The sequence below is a fragment of the Astatotilapia calliptera genome, chromosome 14 (assembly GCF_900246225.1).
Source record: "Astatotilapia calliptera chromosome 14, fAstCal1.2, whole genome shotgun sequence".
NCBI classification, from domain to species: Eukaryota; Metazoa; Chordata; class Actinopteri; order Cichliformes; family Cichlidae; genus Astatotilapia; species Astatotilapia calliptera.
The window spans coordinates 17,760,415-17,780,766 of NC_039315.1; the positions used below are offsets into that span (position 1 = coordinate 17,760,415).

Sequence of the window (20,352 nt, forward strand, 5' to 3'; positions counted from 1 at the left end):
TTAACATCTTGATTATTCAGGGGGAAAAGGTGGCGGAAAAGGGAGTGGAGACAACACGATTCATGATGAGACATGCGTAAAATGCCCTGACGAGTGTTTACTCCCGCTGCCTCACTTTCTCTTAAGCTTTTCATTATGCCAAGACGATAAACACCTCTCAGGAAGAAATGCTGACTTTTACAGCAGCATAAAGGGAAAGCAGTGAAGGGGTGCTGCCTGATATGGAGAGGAGGATAAGGCATCATTCATATTTTGTGTATTTCCAGGCATACTGTTTATTCAGTGACGAATTCTGTGAAAATTGCCTGCATTTCCTCTCCGATGAGCACGTTTGTTTCAAAATACAGAAAAAGGGCCACAAAGAGATGTATTTATTTTAGAGGGGCTCAGATTTATTTGAAAGAATGGGTTTGGACTGAATTTATTTCTATTTTTTTACAGGACACAAAATGATCATATACCTTTAATATTATTATTAATTGTTTAATTGATTATTAAAATGATATACTTCTTTCCTTTCAGCTAAGACTGATGAAGTCCTGAAGGCCAAAGTTGCCAAAAGAGAGGAGGAGGCCCGGAAAAAGCTAGAAGAAGGTGAGTGAAAAGAGTTTGTTGTGCTTTTGTGTTCACGTTAATGTCGGCACCAATACCAAAGCAGTTTTAATTTGGCAAGGCAAAGAAAAATAGAAAAAAAATCAAAGCCTGAACCATTAACTATAGCAAAACTGCAAAATTAGAGACGTCGGCAAGATTGAGCAGCGGAAATAATAAAATAGTTCATTCTAATTATATTACTAGTAATCTTTGTTCATATTTTGTTCTCTATTAAGAGCCATCAATATTAATTTTGAGGAGTGGTAAACATGAAACGAAAAACAGACAAAATTGTGGGCAGTAAGACATCTGTTGCTCAACTTCAGTTTCTACACGTTTGTCTAAAATCAGCAGGATCAGGTGTAACTGGTAAACAACAAAAAGGCAAAATTGTTGCATGTGTGTTCAGACATATTTTGTAAAGCTTAGTGGCACGTAAAAAAAGCAAACACTTGAAATGCTATGAAGTGAAAGAGCAGGAAATATAGTGCTCATTCTTATAGCAAGAAATCCCTCCGCGCTTGGCAGCATTGGGGATTTTACAGTGTTACTCATCTAATGTGTTTACATTAACAGATCAGCAACCCGTCTTATGCTTTCACACGCCATCTATACTTTGCAAAACATGGATTCTGAGATGCTGATTAGTTTTTATTAGGACAGCTGTAATTTACATGAAAACGCTGGTAGAAAAGTAGAAATACACACAGCATTGCAGGCAATAAATCTATCCCGAATCCCCCACTACCACCAGCAAAGGACAAGCAGACACACACACATTCGCAGACCCACACATTATCTCAATACACATTCAAATTAAGTCAAGAGTAATTTGCAGTGGATGTGCTAACACTAATAAAGTCCTTTCTGACCAGCACGATATAAATGAGAATATCAAATGTTATCAACAAACTGTGTTTGTTTTTATGTGTACATGCACACACAGACTTGTGTAGTCGTGTCATTTCTTTTTTCTGATGTTTTATATTTCTGGACTCTCCCACTTTTCTTCTGGTATAATTTTTTTTGTTTACGTCAAGGATGCATGGCAGTGTGACCTTTAAAGTTAGCTGACCTTTTAGCCAAATGAAAGTCCAGCCATCAGAAACTAATTAGCCCTGCACTCTTACTTTAGTCGCCCAGTAGTGGGAGGAATTGATTCCTTCCTCCTCTGTATTGCACAATGTTTTTGTCCTTTTTTTGTTTTTGTTTGTTTGTTTGTTTTATTCAGCGTCTCTTTTTTCATGTTCATATTACTCTTTTTTTTTCTGGTCTAGTGCACTGTCTCTACCTTTCCTTTCCTTTCCTTTCCTTTCCTTTCCTTGCATCACCTGCACCTCCAGCTCTCTTTCTGTGTCTTTCTTTCTCTGTTTTTTCACATCTCTGTGTGGATGCATTGCCAAAGTGGTGACTAAGTGTCTTGCTTGGGGCAACAGATCAAGGCTCCCAGTCAAATAGCTTTCTTAAGCAAAGTTCACACTGCACCGTTGCCTCTTTTTAGAATCAGTTGACTCGTTCTCCCCTTTGCTCAAAGCTCCCTCTACCTTCACTCCAACTCCAAAAAAAAGGTGTTGTGCTCGACTGTAGTGGAGCGGTGCAGTACAGCATACTGAACAGGCACTGCCTTGGAGGATGCTCATTTTATTCGTTTCCCCCTGCACAGGGACACAAGAAGTGAGATCAGAGTCACGACAAAGTGGCCCTGACGACTCGCTCTTGTCTCTGCACCAATAGGAGCCGCCGTCACAAATACACACAAGCACGTATGCACAAGCGGCGTCGGCTAGCTCCATCCTTTTCTGCCTTTCCTTCCAGCACATTGAAAAATGGAGGTGGGCAACTGATGCTGCTAAACAGCAGATCACCAAAGTTCTCCTGATTCCCTGCAGGGGCTCTCAGAGGTCAACACAACTAGAAAGTTTACACTTGAACCGCTAAGTCAACTGAAATGAGAAAACCGTTTAAACAGAATGGAGGGGAGAAGTGAAGAACACTACCACCTACACTCCTCGTTCATAAATAGATTCACGTCCTAGACTGGCAATGTGTTTGAGTTAGTTTAGCCCTAATCGAAACCATCGAGATCTGATTCATGTGGATGCTATGATATGCAAGCTATTATTGTAGCGAACTGTGGCTGCATACTGCGGAGCCCTGAGAGAAGAGAGGGGTTTTTATCAGCAGGGTTTACTGACAGAGAGGAAGGAGAGGATCAATAACTGGCCCTGTGGTCATCAGTTAACAAAGTAGTTTCCACTTAAAAGGAGTGTTTGGCTCTCTGGTTAAGGGCAGCCAGATGATGCTAGCGGTTGAAAAAGGAAACATATGATATGAAAGGGTGTGAGAATGAGAGGGGTGGATGATTCCTTTGTTAGTTGCATGCCTTGTTTAGGCTATTAAAGCTGAGAGATGCTGTTTGTTTGCCCAGGGGGCTTTTAGCTAACGTGGTGAGTCCAGCTATAATAAGATGGACTGACTGTTCGGTGTGTTTGTGTGTACATATGCGTGTGTGTGTGGACTGTACTATCAGCTGGCACTTCTATAACCAGAGTCAGCGTGTGTAGTAGAACTATATGTCCGGCTGGACAGTATGTTAAATTACAGCCATTATGAATCTTTTCCAAACTTGTCCGTCTTCCCGTGAGGTCTTTACACCTGCTGTACCTGATACACTGCTGTGTGCCTGTTGTAATTTACTGGAAATGTCTTTCACTACAAACAACACTGACAAAACTGTATCTAGTAATTCATTCATACCAATGTTCACGGGTAGATCAAATGAGATAAAATCAAATGTGCAGAAGTGTAAAATATAGTTATTATGATTTCCATATTTAAATTATTTTTTGAATATGTCAATTTTAAATCATATTCCCATTAATAATAATAATAATAATAATAATAATAATAATAATAATAATAATAAAAATAATAATACTCTAAAACCCAAGTATAGTTTATTTTATGTGCCACAGAAAACTATGAGAATTTCGCTGGTACCCATGAAGACAATATAATAAATTATTACCAAAATAGAGAGAGATGGATTTTCAGCCAGTCAGTCTATTTATTTACAGCACTCTGCAAGCGTCTTGTGCCACCCCTCATTTCTTTATATTTTTTTTTCGAAGGAGCCAGACTTTCCTGTAATTTTTTAAAAATGGTCTTGAGCAGCAGTTCTCCAGGCTTTCTAGAGGCCTTTCAAAGTTTGTCTTTGTACATTTGTTGCTTTTTTATTCATTTTCAGTTTGGTCCTTATACCTGGCCTTTTTCAGAAGAAGATTTTTCTGTGTTTTTTTTTTTTTGTTGTTTTTGTGATGGCACTTAAGATTCAACTAGCAATCATTCATACATAAAACAACGCCTAACTCAAGGGATGAACAACATAACAGAATCAGAGAACTTTATTAATCCCAGAGGAAATGATGTAGTCACAGTTGCTCCAAGACAGTAAGGCAAACAAGCTAAAGTAGAAATATTAAATAAAATGGTATATTATATAATACCTCTGTATATAAATAGCTCTAATATATAAATATCCCTGATTTATTATTAAAAGAAATATAAAATATAAAGTTGATTTTGAGGTGTCCCTGTTATCATACTGAATTATTTTCTAAGGGATCTGCAGATATTAAGGGCTAACAACCAGTTTTTAAATGGTTTAGGGATTTTGTTACTAGTAGAAGGGTTGCTGACAGGTAGATAAGCTTAAGGAAAGGAAAGAGGAAGAGATGTTTGAGGTATGACAAGTTGAAAGTCAGTGGCAACAGGTCTTGCGGTGAAATGAATCCGAATTAGAAATTTTTGGTTCAAATTGTAGTCGGGAGTAAAACATGGTGAAGGCTGATGGTTTGGGGCGTCATTTTAGCCAGTGCTATTGGGGAGCTAGTCAGTATTGATGGAAGTACCATCAGGTTTTGAACCACCATGCAGTACTATCTGTTAAGTATTTTAGCATGACAGTGATCCCAAACACGCTGCCATTGCAATAAAAGCATGCCTGGATAGAAACACACAACACAACTCTATCAGACATGGATTGGTCTCCTCAGTGCCCAGACCTCAGCGTTACTGAAGCAGTGTGAGATCGTGCTGACAGAGAACCACAGCCAAAGAAGAGGTTTGAATGACCTTCCAAAAATTGCAAAAAAGCTTACGTAAGAGAGTTCAGGCTATGTTGAAGAATAAAGGTGGTCTTACCAAATAATGTACAAGCTCTGTTTATGCATTACATGCATTTCCATGTATGTTTTCATGTTTCAGTTCGTTTTCTGCCCGGATTTTTCATTTTCCTGGCAAAATATAAAGAAATGAGGGATCGCTAAAGACCTTTGCGCAGTACTGTATTTATAGTTTATTTCAAATACATATCTCTGTTTAAATCTGCGTAGTTTCTGCTAAACAGCATAAACTGTTCAGTTTCAGGCATGGTCTCTGCAGGTGAATGCTGAACTTTGATGGTGTGCTTAAAACATAATGAGAAAGCCTCCATTGCAGTAATGTTTTTCATTATACCAAGCCTCATTAGGTTTAATTAAGATGTTATGTCAGCTCTTGCTTTTGTGTAACCAAAAAAAAGAGGTAACACATTGACTAGCTGACATTAAAATTTGTGTCAAATTCTCAGTGACCCCGATTAATTCATTCAGACTGACATGCTGTTTGAAAAGCCTCCAAAAACAGCGCACTTTCAACACTATTGTCTCGTGAAATCTGGGTCGTGCGTGTCTTTTATCAAGCTCTGATAGAAACATTTTTTCATTCGTGCAGCCATTCTTCAACATTTATGTAATTGTGGATTGGACACTAGCCTATAGCCTGCAGATGGTATTTTAGCCCCGAACCTGCACTTTCCCCATTACCTCAATCCACCACCAGATTGGGAGATCATATATTTTAATGAGACGTATAATAGCTCTTTAACCCATATCATTAGGGGAATATATACCTACCGTTTGCTCTTTTGGCAGTTAAACGAAAGGACTGTTTCCCTAATTACGCTGTGTGTAGGACAGGTCACAAGTTGGGTGTGTACCTGTCTGTGAGTGTGTCTGCGTTCAGGAATTATATGACCATTAAATATTCAACCACGGCCCCCCCGCTCCAGCCCCAACCCTCCCTCGACCCAGCATCCATTAACGCCTCATCACCATTTAACTAGCTCTGTTGTCAATCACCACAGGGCCTCGGTTGAAACAGAAAATGTCTGGATTTGGTTTCCTGTCTTACTTGTTCTACATATAGAAAAAAAGAGTGAATGAGAATAAACAGCCTTTCTAACTGAAGGATACCTCAGTCAAGGACAATCAATATAACCGAATCATTAAGGGTGAATATAATTTGTCTGTAATTTGTCTGATATAATATCTCTCTTTTTAGGTATGATTACATACCGTACTAAACAATTTGGCAGTCAGCTAAAATTTCAACTCTGCATGCAAACCTCTTCATGCAGCACTGGTGTGGGTGTCCATAATAAATGATGTGATCCCGTTTCTAATTGAAAATAATAACTAATCCATGGATAACAAGCTCTTGTATAATCCAAAGCCATATCCCTTCAGTTCTGGCCTATCTCGGCTGTAATAAAAGACAGGAAATGAGAGGCAAGTGAGAGTGGTGGCTTGGACATTGACGCTTAATGTAATCTGCCTTGAAATCAAATTATTTGACCTGGAAAGCCTAACAATACAAAACTCCTGCCAGGCTGCTGTTAAATATTTAGCACGTGCCTGTCATGAATACAAATGGCGCGCAAATTAGAATCTACAGGCGCGTGACCCCCATATCACACCCTCGGTGCATGGGGGGCTGCCTCTGCTTTAAATGTTTTAATTACCGGTGCCGCGGTGTGGTGTGGCGTGCCACGCTACCTCGCCGAGCAGCGTCACTTGAAGGACAAGCGGTGAAATTCAACTGCTGGTAAACACGAGTGATCTGGTGTCCGTGATCTTATCGTATTAACTAAAACATAAGGATCCGATAGGAGGAATTTTGCCAGGCTATAATTATAGTTCCTAGCATTCTCCCTCAGAGTAGACATCATACTTTATTTGTAATTTTTTTTTAACCTGTGTTCTTTCCACCGGCGATATGATCTACCCGAGGACTCGAGGGAGGCGCTGTATTGCTCTTGTGCACTTTGCACTGAAGGAAGATCCATCTCAGTGATTTTGATGTAAGAAAATCTGGTTTGTATCGATTTGGTATTGATCAGCGGAGTTAGCCTCATCTCCTGTCGTTACTTCAGATAAATGGCCTTATTTGTTGTGTTATTATGTTCAACACAATCATGCCAGGAACAGTCAGAGGAATATTGAACCGACACTTCATTGGCTTCATGGGCTCCATTTGTTCCAGGAATTAAAGGATGTTTTCTGCCAGTATAGCGCCAAATTGAAAGTGGAAAAAGAGAGCATATTGACAATCAATTACACCTTCACTTTAAAGGTCTTTTTCAAACACTGTCCTACAGAAGAATGTTCCACTTTTAATTTTTTTTTTTATCCTGCCTAAATAATGATTGATTTGGAGATGAATAGTGCTACAGTGCCTCACTCCAGCCATCTCTCTTTTATTTGCTCCTCTCTCCTCCCTATTCATTCAGGTTTGTGGTTCCCCCCACGTTGAAATGATTAGTTATGCAAGGCTTGTAAGCACTGAATCAGAGTTATGGTCCCCGGGGAAATAAATTTGGCAGAAAATCAGTGTGAGAAGATTTAATTATCACGAAGAGACCTTTTTTCCTTGCCTTGGCCCACTGAAGCCCAAACCCGTCCCCTCTTTCTCTCTTTCTTTCTCTCGTTCTACTCTGAGCTCCACACTCTGCAGCCAAAAAAGCCCTGGCGTGCAGCAAGCAAGCCAGCCCTCTCCTTGCCTTCCTTCTCCTCCCAATTTGTTTCATTACATGGTGATAAGCCAAGCAATTACTGCTTTATTGATTTTTCATCACTGCAAATTTAAAGTTTATTTTTTTTTCCCCCCTCCCCCCCCCTTCCACCTCCATCTACCTCTGGCTCCCCCATTTTTCGCTGAGCAGTGGCTCAGGAAGGTGATTAGGTGACCCACCTGTCCTAAGCGCTGCTGGTCGCCGCAGAGGTGTGGAGGTGAATACCGAATTCTGCTAACCCCATTTGACCCCTTGTTGTCCCAGGGTAATCGGATGCTGGTGTCGCCCAGTGTGGCTGTTAAATCGCAGCTATGGAGCCTACAACCTAATCATTTCTATAAGGATATCTGTGGAATGACATGTTTGACTCGATAGCGGCCGGGCTGTCTCTGCCGTAGGCTAGATTACGACAGAAATTGACCATGCAGGCTTCCATCCTCTGTTCATTCAGGTCAGGCAGACAGATGATTGACAGCACCCTGCTGCCCTCCGTGATTGGTAATCGTTTCTCAGGTCACCCTTATCAATTAACCCGCTGCCAGTAAACCAATGTACGTTCAGCAACTTTGCATTGAGTCCCAGGCTTGATATTTATTCCAGATTTCCTCTCCTTTCCATTTAGATTAATGACAGCTTTGAGAAAATTTGTTGAGAATTAAGACACTTAATGTGGACTTCTTTCTTGATTAAATTAAAATTAAAAACTGGCGTAACACTCACATATTTAATCAGGATCCTGCAAATGATTTTGGTGATTAAAAGTAATTTTACACAGGTTGATTAAAAAATGAGGAGTGATATGAACATTTTGGCCCAGGTATAAGAACACTGGGTTAGCATTACACCAGCAGTTTGACCCCATAACTAATAACATTCCTAGTATGTGAAAACGACTTCTCAGCACACACACATACACACACGCACACACACGTACAAGTGTATGTCTGGACATGATCACACACAGTCTAACAGGGTGGTAAGGGTGCTGTGATTAGACACACCCTACAGGTCAAAATGCTGGCATCCTGGGTGGCTGTGGACATTTGGTGGCTCCTGCAAGGTTTGTCATTGACATCAGAGGTCACTTAAGTGTGCGTGTTTGTTCTGTTTAGGGAAGCTGTAATATGTGGCTGTGGTTGTCTCGTTTTATAAATGTAGTGTGAGCAATTGTGCTTTTGAAATACCTGGAATGAAGTCGTGGCAGTCCGGTGGGTGTGAGTGATGGGTGTTTTTAGGGCGAGCATATATTTGTCTGCAAAGAAAGCAACATAGTCAGAAAAATAGTGATGTAATAATTAGAGATGGCACGATACCACTTTTTTATGTCCGATACCGATACCGATATCATAAATTTGGATATCTGCCGATACTGTTATGAATCCGATATAGTGTTTTTTTAATCAACAAAACTGTTTTTTAAAATATCTTGCGGCATTTTGTATAAGTTCATACTCAAGTTTAAAACAACAACTACACTAAAGCTATTCTGTTATACCTGTATGCAAAAAAAAATATTTCATAGTTCAGCAATACTGATCAATCTAATAAACTTAAACCTACACCATCCTCCCTATTCTGGTATTTTAAAGAGTACTTAGCATAAATATTAAGCAACCTAACTAATAGGGTTCCAACTCCCAGCAACAACAAAAATAAATAAATAAAAAATAGGGAACCACCCCTCACACTCCACCTCATGATGCTTAATCGACGTAATCAACCTTAATTTGATGCAGTGTGAAAAAAATGCACAGAAATCAATTATTTTTCAAGAAATATTAAATAGATTCAACAACTTTCTTCAACAAAATTGCAGACTGCACAGATGGTACCTTCCCAAAGGAAAAAGTACTATAGCTTACTAGAGTATATTAGACTTAATAGTTACTATATACAGTAATTGACTTCTATTCATTTTACATCAAATTAAAACTTTGGGTGTCAGATAATTATTTATTAAAAGCTAGACATTTTAAATGAGAATAAGAAAGAAAAGTATGTCTTTGTGCCCCCTTTTCCCTGTTCATGCCCTATCGGCCCCCCTGGCTAAACTTTGCTAGATCCGCCCCTGCACAGCTACCAGTCAGCTACGTAGAAAAAGATCGTGGTGTAGAAATTAATATTAACTACATTCTAACAACAGCTTATCAAGCTTAAACGTGCTGCTGTTGTTCAGCCGCTGGTTTCCTCTTTCTGGTGCAAAGTGGGCCAAAAACAAACAAGAGAGACTGACTCGCAACAGAAAAGCCGATCAACTGATCATTAAGCAGTTTCATGATTGAAGTAGCAGCAAGAAGAGGTAGTCGCTTGTTAAGCTTAAGGCAGGAATGCTTTACAAACATTCAGAGATGGACTTACACACTTGCTTTACTTCTCTCGGGATAACTTTGTCGGAGATGAAATGCCGGGTTGCTAGCGAAGCTCCAAATGCTATCCAGACCACCGACAGGTCCCGCATGCCACAGCCGCTCTATCACGTGATGCATACTGCTCCGACCGGCTAACGTTCTGAGGTGAGTTACGGCGTGTTGCAAGTTTTGTGAGGTGCTTTCGTGATATTTAATGGATCGGATTACATTTTTTATTTTTCTCCGATATCCGATCCAGTAATTTAGGTCAGTATCGGACCGATACCGATACGTAATATCGGATCGGTCCATCTCTAGTAATAATACACTGATGAATAAACTTGATAAAACTTTCAATACTACAGTCGCCATCTTGGTTTAAAACAATAAAAAAGAACAGTTGTGTTGAGGAGAGACGGGTCTTACTATGAAAATTGTTTGCTTATTGGCTAGGAGCTTGTCAGTTATAAGTCGTTAATTAATGAGCATACCACAAGTAATTCTCCATTTTGAAACATAGTTTCAATTTTTTTAATTAAAACAGTATCGACCCACAAACTCATGAGCAGTGAAAGCCTGGATGTGATGAGGAGGGGCAGGTCTGACTGTCAAACTGAATGACTGTCAAGCAACTTGTGATTGACAAGTCATTAGTCAATGACACTTGTGTGGTTTCATGCACTGATAATCTACCAGTTTGAAACATAGTATGTCCAAGATTTTCAAAATAGACTTTCAAAAATTTTATATTCAGCGTAACCTACAATAATGTTCAGATGCCTCTGAACTCTGAGGTTGGAAGTAAGGAGTGATGCCATTCCCAAAAAAGAAAAAAAGAGGGAAAACGGGATTTATTTTGGTGATTAAGCAGCCATTCAGGTATCACAGGAAATACAGCATAATACTTGTTTTGGTGTGCATGCAAACACATTCACTGATAGAGATTGATCAGTGCTTAATTTGTGAGTTACAAATACACAACAGTGGCAGGAAGCACAAGTTTTACAGTTTTACTGCTGTTTACGAACACTGTCGCCATATTGGACTGTTAACTCAGCGGTTGCTGGGGAGGTTGCAGCTGCTAGTGAGGGGAGAGGCTCTGTTTGTAATTCAGGAGTCATTTTTAATATTGATCAGTTTCTGTCTTTCTTTTATTTATTTCCGAGTGGAGGGGGCTTTCCAGATTCAAATTCCGTGTGTTAACTTGGAAATTCCCACTTATTCAGGAACACACCATCAATGACTGATTTCATAAACTCAGCTGGAGAGTGTTTATAGAGGTCAAGGCTGAAAGGTTTTTGTCCCCCCCCCCCCCCCCCCCCCCACACACACACACACACACACACACACACACACACATACAGAGATTTCTCTATGATAGCAAATATTTTTGTAACCACAGCTAGCGCCATCTGGTGTTCTTCAGATAGAATGCAGGGTTAAGGCGCTTTGCATCGATCTGCATCCATGTTTGTACTGTCTGTAGCTGCTGGGAGACTTTTCTCAGCTTCAGTCTGGGACTTGAAGAGAAACACAAATAGTTTAGGCCCAGGTAATTGTGTTCTCCTTTTAAATTAACATTACATACATAAGCTTTGCTACCTAGCTCCTACATTATTTGTTGTCATTGTATTATTAGCCATAGCTGCTACCTTAACTGAGCAGAAAGCTAATGTGGCTATCAGGCAGTCGCCGGCCAGGTCAACATTTATGTTTAATACTTTAATGAAACAGTTGAAACAGGAGCTTTACTGACCTCTTGAAATTCCAATTTTTAACAGTTTTTTTCATAATTTTTTGACAAGCCCTTTAGTTGCCATTGGCTATAATCAATCATGCACCAGGACGGTTTTTGGAACATATTATTATTATCATTATTATTATTATTATTATTATTGGTCTTTAAGACTATGAGAAAAACACGGTGGCGTGGTTTCGTGATAGTCTTGCTCCTGTAGCTTATTTAGCGACATTTTTCCCCATTAGCATCAGGACAGCTTTAGACTGGTGAGACATGGGAATTGTCTCTCTAACCCCTTACTCACACTATATAGCTGACAGGAATTAAACATTTTAGGATTGACTTAATCAGGACAACAGACCGCTTTTGTGTCTGTCTATTGCCAGTTTCGTGGGGTTTACAGTGTATCCAGCGGATATCTACACAACAGATAACTGCTGTCTGTGCCAAGACTTGTTGCACAGTGTGTGTCTAAATGTCTGAATATAAATGTAGATAAATTTAAAAAGCTAAGAGACCATTTGCTTGCATGTTCCTAAATCCCACTGAGACACGAATTGGTAAATACTACTCGGACTACAAAGAGAAATGAGAAAGCTTTCAGTCAAATTAAAATTGGTCATATGCAGGTATCTGTTTATAGAAATCTCGAATTGACTAGACACTAGAGTCAGAAATCTATTCATGCATTTCCTTCCTTTAATTTAGATAATTAGAGTCATATACAGCGAGGGGTTTGGGATGTACTTCGAAATGAAAATGTCACTTTTGTTTAGTTATTTTGCATGATTCCCTCCAATAATCTGGAATAAAGGAGAGTAATGTTCTTCACAGTGCCAAGGTTATTAGTCTACAACTGAGGTCAAGAGAGGAGGAGGTAGGAGGACATTTGCCTAATTAATTGCTACTCAGACACACTCACACACATACACACACTGCCATGACCTTTACTAATATAGTTTGTAGCAGACCACACAAACAGGACCCTGAGAGAGAGACACACACACACACACACACACACACACACACACACACACACACACTCACAGAGCTATAGCCAGCAAACTCAAAGGGAGACTCCATTACAACTCAACTAAGGGAAAAGAGCTGCTTGCTTGATGGCTACATGTCAAGAACACTGTAGGTCACGTGTGTGTGTGTGTGTGTGTGTGTGTGTGTGTGTGTGTGTGTGTGTGTGTGTGTGTGTGTGGGCATGTGGTCATGTACCAGTGTTTGAGTCTGTTTCCAGGATTCTGATTACATCACTTTCATTTTAAAGACCTTGCTCCAATTAAGTAATTAGTTGCTTGGTGTTTCTGTAATTATAGAGTTGTTCATAAAAGAGCTGCTGACCAGCCTGGGATTGAAAAATGGAGAGCGCTGCACTTTTTTTCGACACACACACACATGCACACACACATTCTAGTTTAAAATCAAGTTAATGCAGTCAAATCCTTGTTATTTCTGGTAAAGGGCAGGGCTGGACTCTGTATTTCTAATCACACTAAAACAGCACTGTGCTTAATAAAGCGCTTGAGACTCACAGATGGATTGGCAATTATTCTACTCCCGGTTACTGAAAAGTACGAAATGAAAAACATTTGAAATATATTTAAAGTATACAGGCCTTCATCTCTCTCTCTAAATATATATATATTTGTAATTATATTTACATGTCTATCTCCTGTTCTGTATTCAGTGGAGATACAGTATTTGTTGAATGCATTTTCATCCGAGTATGGTCTTAAATTCATTTTTCCTCACTAACTACATCGCCAAGTTTCTTGGGAAATCCTTTTGTACACTATACTGACAATATCCCTAAAATAGCAAAGTCCATACAAGCAGCACAGCCCTGTTCTATGCTAAACTATGCTCTATGCTCCAGTCCTGTGATAAACTGGAATGCCACCAATCCCCCCCCATATGGGACTGACAGCAGAGAAAGTGGCAGTGATCTTGAAGATTTCACCAGTCAGCCTGTGAAAGCTTCACTATTTAATGAGATTCTGTGATGCTGCCCAGACTCAGAACATCGACTAACACTCACACTATTTTTTTTCCCCCTCACTAACACGCACACTCACAACAAGAGAAAAGCACTCACCTGGTTTTAGTTATTGCACTTTGTTTGTACCAGCATTGCATAGTCAAGTCAGCAGGAACCTGCAGGACTTGATTAGGTATTTCAGATAAATAGCTAACATATTAGCACACTTTTTAAAAATCTGTCTTACAAAATAAAAGTTACAACCCTGAGAGGGAAAGGTGTAATGTCAACAAAAAAAAAACATTCTCCTCTAGTTTTCTGATTAAAGTTTAATTGCCAGATTAAATTTAAGTATTTTATGATTGAGATGTTAGATGTTTTTCATTAATATTATAATTCTCAGAAAAATTGTTAATGGGTGGGCATTAATTTAACACCTTTCTACTTTTCTCAAAGCGTTTTTTTTTTTTTTTTAGTTATGATAGTGTTTTGAATGATACTGGGATTGCATGACATACATGTACAAACACTGAATAACCAGTTTGATATTAGCACAAATATATAATCAGCCAATAACATGGCAGGAACTTGATGCATATAGGCATGTAGACATGGCCAAGATTACCTGCTGAAGTTCAAACGAGCATCAGAGTGAGGAAGAGAGGTGATTTAAGTGACTGTGAATGTGGCATGGTTGTTGGCATCAAAGCTGGTCTGAGTATTTCAGAAACCTCCAATCTTCTGGGACTTTTTATGCACAACCATCTCTAAGGTTTACACAGGGCGGTCTGTAAAAGACAAAATATCTAGTCAGCAGCAGTTCTCTGTGAGAAAATGCACCAATAACTCATATCGTTACAAGCGAGGTCTGTAAGAGAGCATCTCTGAATGCACAACGTATTGAACCTGGACGCAGATGCGCTACAGCAGCAGAGGACTATGCTGGGTGCCGCTCCTGTCAGAGAAGATCAAACTAAAACTCCAGTTGTTTGTTGTTTGGCAAAAATGATAATTGTTGCCTGATCTGATGAGTTTGTTGGATGGTAGGGTCAGAATTTGGTGTAAACAACAGAAGCGTCGTGGAGCCATCCTACCTTGTATCCACAATGGTGGTGTAGTGGTGTGGAGGCAGCTCTGAAGGCAAAATCACATACACACATAAAAACAAACATTGTGTAGGTTTTTATGAGCGTTCACTTAATTCTAGAATCAAACAGGTAGATGCAGCATCATTCCTTATAATTAAAGTCAATGCGCATCGCAGCATGATTGATGCATGGACAGAAACATAGACTGTAATCTGTCTGTTTCGTTATAGGCAGAGGCCACCAAAAGAGGCTAAGCACATAAAATTAATCGTAGCAGCAGGATTATACAGTACATTATATAGACAGCCGGGTCAGTTGAGGAAAGGAAGTTAAAAGGATAGATGAGCAGAATGGGGGTTGAATGGCAGAGGAGAGATGGGTGAGTATAGAGGGAGGAATGGAGATGTGGAAGGAGATAGCCAAGCGTGGCGCGTGGCTGCCATGTCATCCTGTCATTAGCAGGTTGTTTGGGTCTTTAATTCATCATTCAGACCTTTATTGACTGGAGAGTGGGAGATCACTATCAGCAGGAGACGCTACAAAGTGTGTGTGTGTGTGTGTGAGAAAGAGAGACACTCAGTCACCAGCTGCTCTTCATTTCCTCGTGCCAAATAGATATCACATAAGATCATATAAACATATCACATGTAATGCCAAGGTCAAATTTTATTCGATGCTGTTTGATCCAAAGAAAACAATCATATATGGTTTGCTAAGTTTCACCTTAGTGTTTCTATCAGGGTGGTTTTAGTCAGACAGCTGAGTATTAGTGATGTGTGACAGGCTCTTGATGACTGTGACAGGAGCTGACAGGACAGAAAACTCCAGAGACCGGTCAACACTGATAACAAGTTGAGCACCGCAGGGGATCACTTGGCCTGTGTTTGTACTGTGGTGGATGGCGCATTGTTGGAGGACATGGGTTTATAAAGACGTGGCTTTTTTTGAAAGGGGGTGGTGGGGGGTAACATATGAGTGACTGCATTTTGTGTGTGTGGTCTCATGGGAAACCACATTAGACTAGCTTAGCCACCTGCTCTGTCAGTGGACATCTCCCTGCTCACTTACAAACTCATATATACATATACGCACACACCCCCAGGGACAGACTCGGGACATCTGGCTCAGAGTGTCACAATTTTCCTTTTTTTTTTTTTTTAACCTGTTGACCCCAGGCCGCCACAGGCATCAGACAGGCATCAGCATCACATTTTGTCATTGTTGTAACGCCACATTTGGTGGTCTGCTGCCTTATAATCAACAAATTCACACAAAGGATGTTGCTGATCTATTTTTGTCATTTCTCATTATCCTCATTTCCACGCTTTCTCGCTTTCAGTATGTCTCTTCATTTCTCTTATTCTGTCTTTCTTTTCTGTCCTCCTCACTCATAGAGTTCTCTCTTTTTTTTTTTTTTGGTGCCTTAAGCTGCAGGGTATTAGTTATGCAAATATTGACGTGCAGCTTTGGCCTGCTAGCTATCAATTGAAATCAGCAAATCGATGGGTCTAATAGCTGCTCATTAGCCACTTGATACATTTCCAGGGCTAACATAAGAACCTGTCAGTGTTCTGTAATCGATACAGTCTAAAAGTATTACCCAACCAAGGCCCACACAGGACACCTTTTTTTAATAACCTAAGCTGCTTGTTTTGCTTTCAATCCGTAAGTAAAACAATAGGTCTGAGTCTGTGCTTCTGGTCCCGAGCAGGACAGGACAAAATATCTCATTAGCAGCAACACCAATATCCACATCCGCAAAGCAAAACGTCTTCCAGACAGTCAATTTGTGCCGACAATTTTAATAAGTAACCTTTTGGTTATTTATTTTTTTTCCTGTTGTTGTTATTTAGTCCAATTCCCAGTTATGCATCGGAGCAGCCTGTTGTTTGGGCCCGGAGAATCATACAGTAAAGACTTTGATGCAGCCAGGATGCTGCTGCTGAGAACAGGGCCAGACCGGAGCCCCTCTATCGCCCCCAGCACACAGCCCTGCTAAGCTTAACTCAGCTGTTTGATGCCAAGCTCGGCGAGTGTGTGCCTGTGTGCGTGCATGCGATCATGTGTGAGTTTGCTCAGCTCAGGGGTTACATAAACAAGAGCAGTTAGCCTACAGGTAAGACCCACAGGAGACCAGCCGAGAGAGAGAGAGATGCAGCGGCAGTCTCTTACCTTGGCATTCCCTGGGTGTTGTCGCCATTGCTGGAGCTGGATATTTACTAATGATGGGTGAGATGGAAAATTACTTTAAGGAGATAGTAAACAAAGTTGCTGTGTACACACACACACACACACACACTGTCTGGATGTCCTCATACACGTGTGAGTGTGGTGCGTTAATACAGTTAAGCTGGCGGAGGCAAGCATCCGTGCATGCGTTTTTGTGCATCCCCAAATGTATCTGGGGCTGCTGAAAAGAGATGGGGAGAATGTGGGCGGATGGGGGATTGGAGGCGGAGGCTGGCAGCTGGGCATTTGGCCGCTGGTGCAGAGCTAGAGAAAGAGCGAGGAAGGGGATGATGGTGGGGGAGGGAGGGGGGGTGCAGCGGAGATAAATCATTAGAGAGCAGGTTATTGGAAATGCAGGGAGATAAAAGAGTGAAGAAGCCAGTAATTGCCTTAAAGATCAGACTACAAAGCATTACTTTGGATTTTACAAGGCCAGCCAGCAACAAAAGAGCAGTAATTTATGAGCTCAGTGTAAAAGAATAGCATAATTACATTAAAAATTAATGCTAATGAGGGCTAAAATGGGGAAGGTGGTTATTATGAAAGTTTGTATTCATCTTCCCTGGGTTGAATGATGGCTAGTGGCTTGATTAATGGCTTAATTTCTATCAATTAGCAGGCAAAAAAATCTCCACCGAGACAGGCCTAAATTGAGCATTGAATTACACATCTTTAGTGCGGTGCAGGGGGGCAGAGGAGAGAGAGGCGCATTATTGAAACCTGGGACACTGAGAGATGCTGTGATGTGCAAGCACGTTTACGTGCACATCTGAAAGTCGGGCATGGGATGCAAAAGTTGGATAAATGTTCATTCAGACGTCTTGTAGGGATTTGAGAAATAACTGTTGTGTCAAAAAATAAACCGGGATAAAATTTACTTTGTGTCAATTTGAATCTTTTTTTTTTTTTTTTGAAATGCTTTATTTTTTGATTAAATATTAAAAATTATAATCGACTTTTTTTTTTCTGGCAGATCACAAATACATGTATTGCTCGTCTCACATTATACTACCCATCATAAACACAGGAGCTCGGTTGGCCTATTGATTTTAATAAAATCATTAACCGCCTTTAATTTCCCTGCCTTATTATTCCAAAGATTTGCCGCACTTTACAACAATGCAATTAAACAAGCATTTTGTTTTCCTTTTTATTTATTTATTTACAAAACAAGTGCTATGGTGCTTTGGCAGACACGCTAGGTCAGTCAGTTACTGGAATTAATCAGCAGCAGTAATATATTCAGCTCCACTGTTCCTGATTGACAAACAGCAGACCGAAGTCAAGTATACAAAGACAATGCTGCCATAGCCCAGGGCTTCGACTCTCATGTGGGCATGTGTTGTTGAAGAGTCCCCTCTTCTGGCAGTGAGGCGCAACTGCTGCTTAGCGCTCTCGTCTTCAAGGCTGAAGGAGATGAGCGGAAATCTGTTTCCATTTGCTGGTTTGATTTTCTCTCCCCGTCTTTGGGTCTTAATCAATGAAGTGGACAAACAGCTATTTAGAGCGAACAATAGCCTATTGATTCTGAGCCACTCATCAGCACTGCTGTCTATCTAACTAATTTCAGTAATGAGACGGTAAGTTAGTTTTCTGACTCCTAAGAGCGCCCACACACACACACACACACACACACTCGTGTGGATGTAATCATGCAAGGACACAAACGCATGCTGACATACATTGGTTTGTCACTATCCATTATTCAAATCTGCAGATGCATGAGAAAAGTTTATTGACTGATTTTTATTTCATTTCCTCGGTCAAAGTAATGGTTGGAGTGCATTTGAGAATCCAGACAGATGCCACCGAGAGATAAAGAAATAACTTAATTTAAAGCAGTGCATACTGCGCATTTAATTGTGTCTACTTTTGTTCCTTCTCCTTCCCGTCTCATTTTCTGCATCTGCTTTCTCTCTATCTGCTTTCACTTCATCCTCCTCTCATCGCTGACAGAGACGCGTTCCTAATGCGGTGACAATCGAGTCGACCTGTTAAATTAATTTGCCAGATAATGTGTCAATATTAAATATCAACTTTGACCTCTCCGAGCTGCAGAGTGCGCTCACCCAGCTAGAGTATTGATTTTTGTCTGCCTCTGAGCTTGCTAGGCCCGCACTCAAAGTCCATTATTTTGGATTTTCTCATGAAATACATATCTTTTCCCGCTGACATCTGACAAACAGCATATGGAAGTCATTTTATCTACCAATAATGTGTTTGTCAAAAAGTCTGAGCTCTTAATGGATTCCTGCAGCGCGCACGGACAGCCCAGCAACAGACGGGCCTGACAAGGAGATGCTAGCAGATATGGAGTGTGTGTATGTGTGCGGATACATGTCAGTGTAGCTGTTTGTGTGGTGATTGTTTATATAGGGCATTCATGCTCAAAGGACAATAGAGATGGGGTAATTAAAAAAAAAAAGCGAATTAATGTGCTGAATTAATTGTCGGCCAGTCACAGGCATTAGTTTTCATGCGAGCGCGCGGATGCTCGTGCAGCGAGCTGTGGTGTGATAGTGGTGTGAAGGACAGGCCACAGTCTTGAAGAGGATATTGGGCCAGTGTTCAGACTTCATCTAGCAGCCCAGTCAAGGTAATGACTATTTTTGGAGCTGCTGTGCAGTGCGTCTACGCTCGCATCTTCCCGCACAGGATGACAAGCTGATAGTCTGTCATATAGGAAGGCTTAATTCCACTTGTCACTCACTTGTCCAATTCTGGACTGCATTAAAATCAAAACCGAGTTTGTTTGAGTGCTATTATGAACTTTAATAGGGTGTGTGTGTGTGCGCACGTGTATGCGCCTGTGTATGTATGTGTATGTGTTTGATAGCGTGTGATGCTTTGCTGTGAAAGCTGGAACAAATATTCATTTATTCATTAAACACCAGGGCCATGAATATCTGTTGTGACACCCTTTCTGTAGCTGCTAATGGATTGAATTAATTCCCGCTATTAGCTCCAAATGCACAAAGTGAGAGTGTGTGTGAGCGAGTGTGTAGTATGGACAGATTTATGCAAGCCACAAGTGTAAGTATGTAAGTTTGCGAACACCTATGCATGCCGAAGCACTTGTATCCCGTTCTGTGTGTGTGTGTGTTCACATTTGTGTACTTCTTTTCACGACACAGCCTACATCAGTGCTGCAGAGAAACATGGATGTCTGCTGGATTGACAGATAGAGAGATGGGAGAGTGCAGGAGAGGACGGATGGATGGGGGAGAGAGGGATGAATATTGACTGATCAGTAGAAAGATTGACAGGCAGAGAATAATAGCGGCATTCAGACTTTCTCTTTTTTTTTTCTTCTTCTTCTTTTTTTTCCCGTCGCTAACTTTCCCGGCACACCTATTTTTGCCCTCCTACGCTACAAAGACTGCTCTCGAATTCTTGAAATGATTTTATTATCTGATATGCAGAATCCTGGTGTGTTTATATCCAAGAGTAATTTATTGAAACCCTTTGTG

General features: G+C 40.5%; 1 protein-coding gene across 1 annotated transcript in view; it reads left to right on the forward strand.

Annotated features, from left to right (window-relative positions):
- rsrc1 (arginine/serine-rich coiled-coil 1) overlaps positions 1-20,352 on the forward strand; it is a 120,194-nt gene that overhangs the window by 93,724 nt on the left and 6,118 nt on the right. Inside the window, exon 7 of the mRNA XM_026193065.1 lies at positions 523-594. Coding sequence (XP_026048850.1) covers positions 523-594 — 72 coding nt within the window. The remainder of the gene's footprint in view (positions 1-522; positions 595-20,352) is intronic.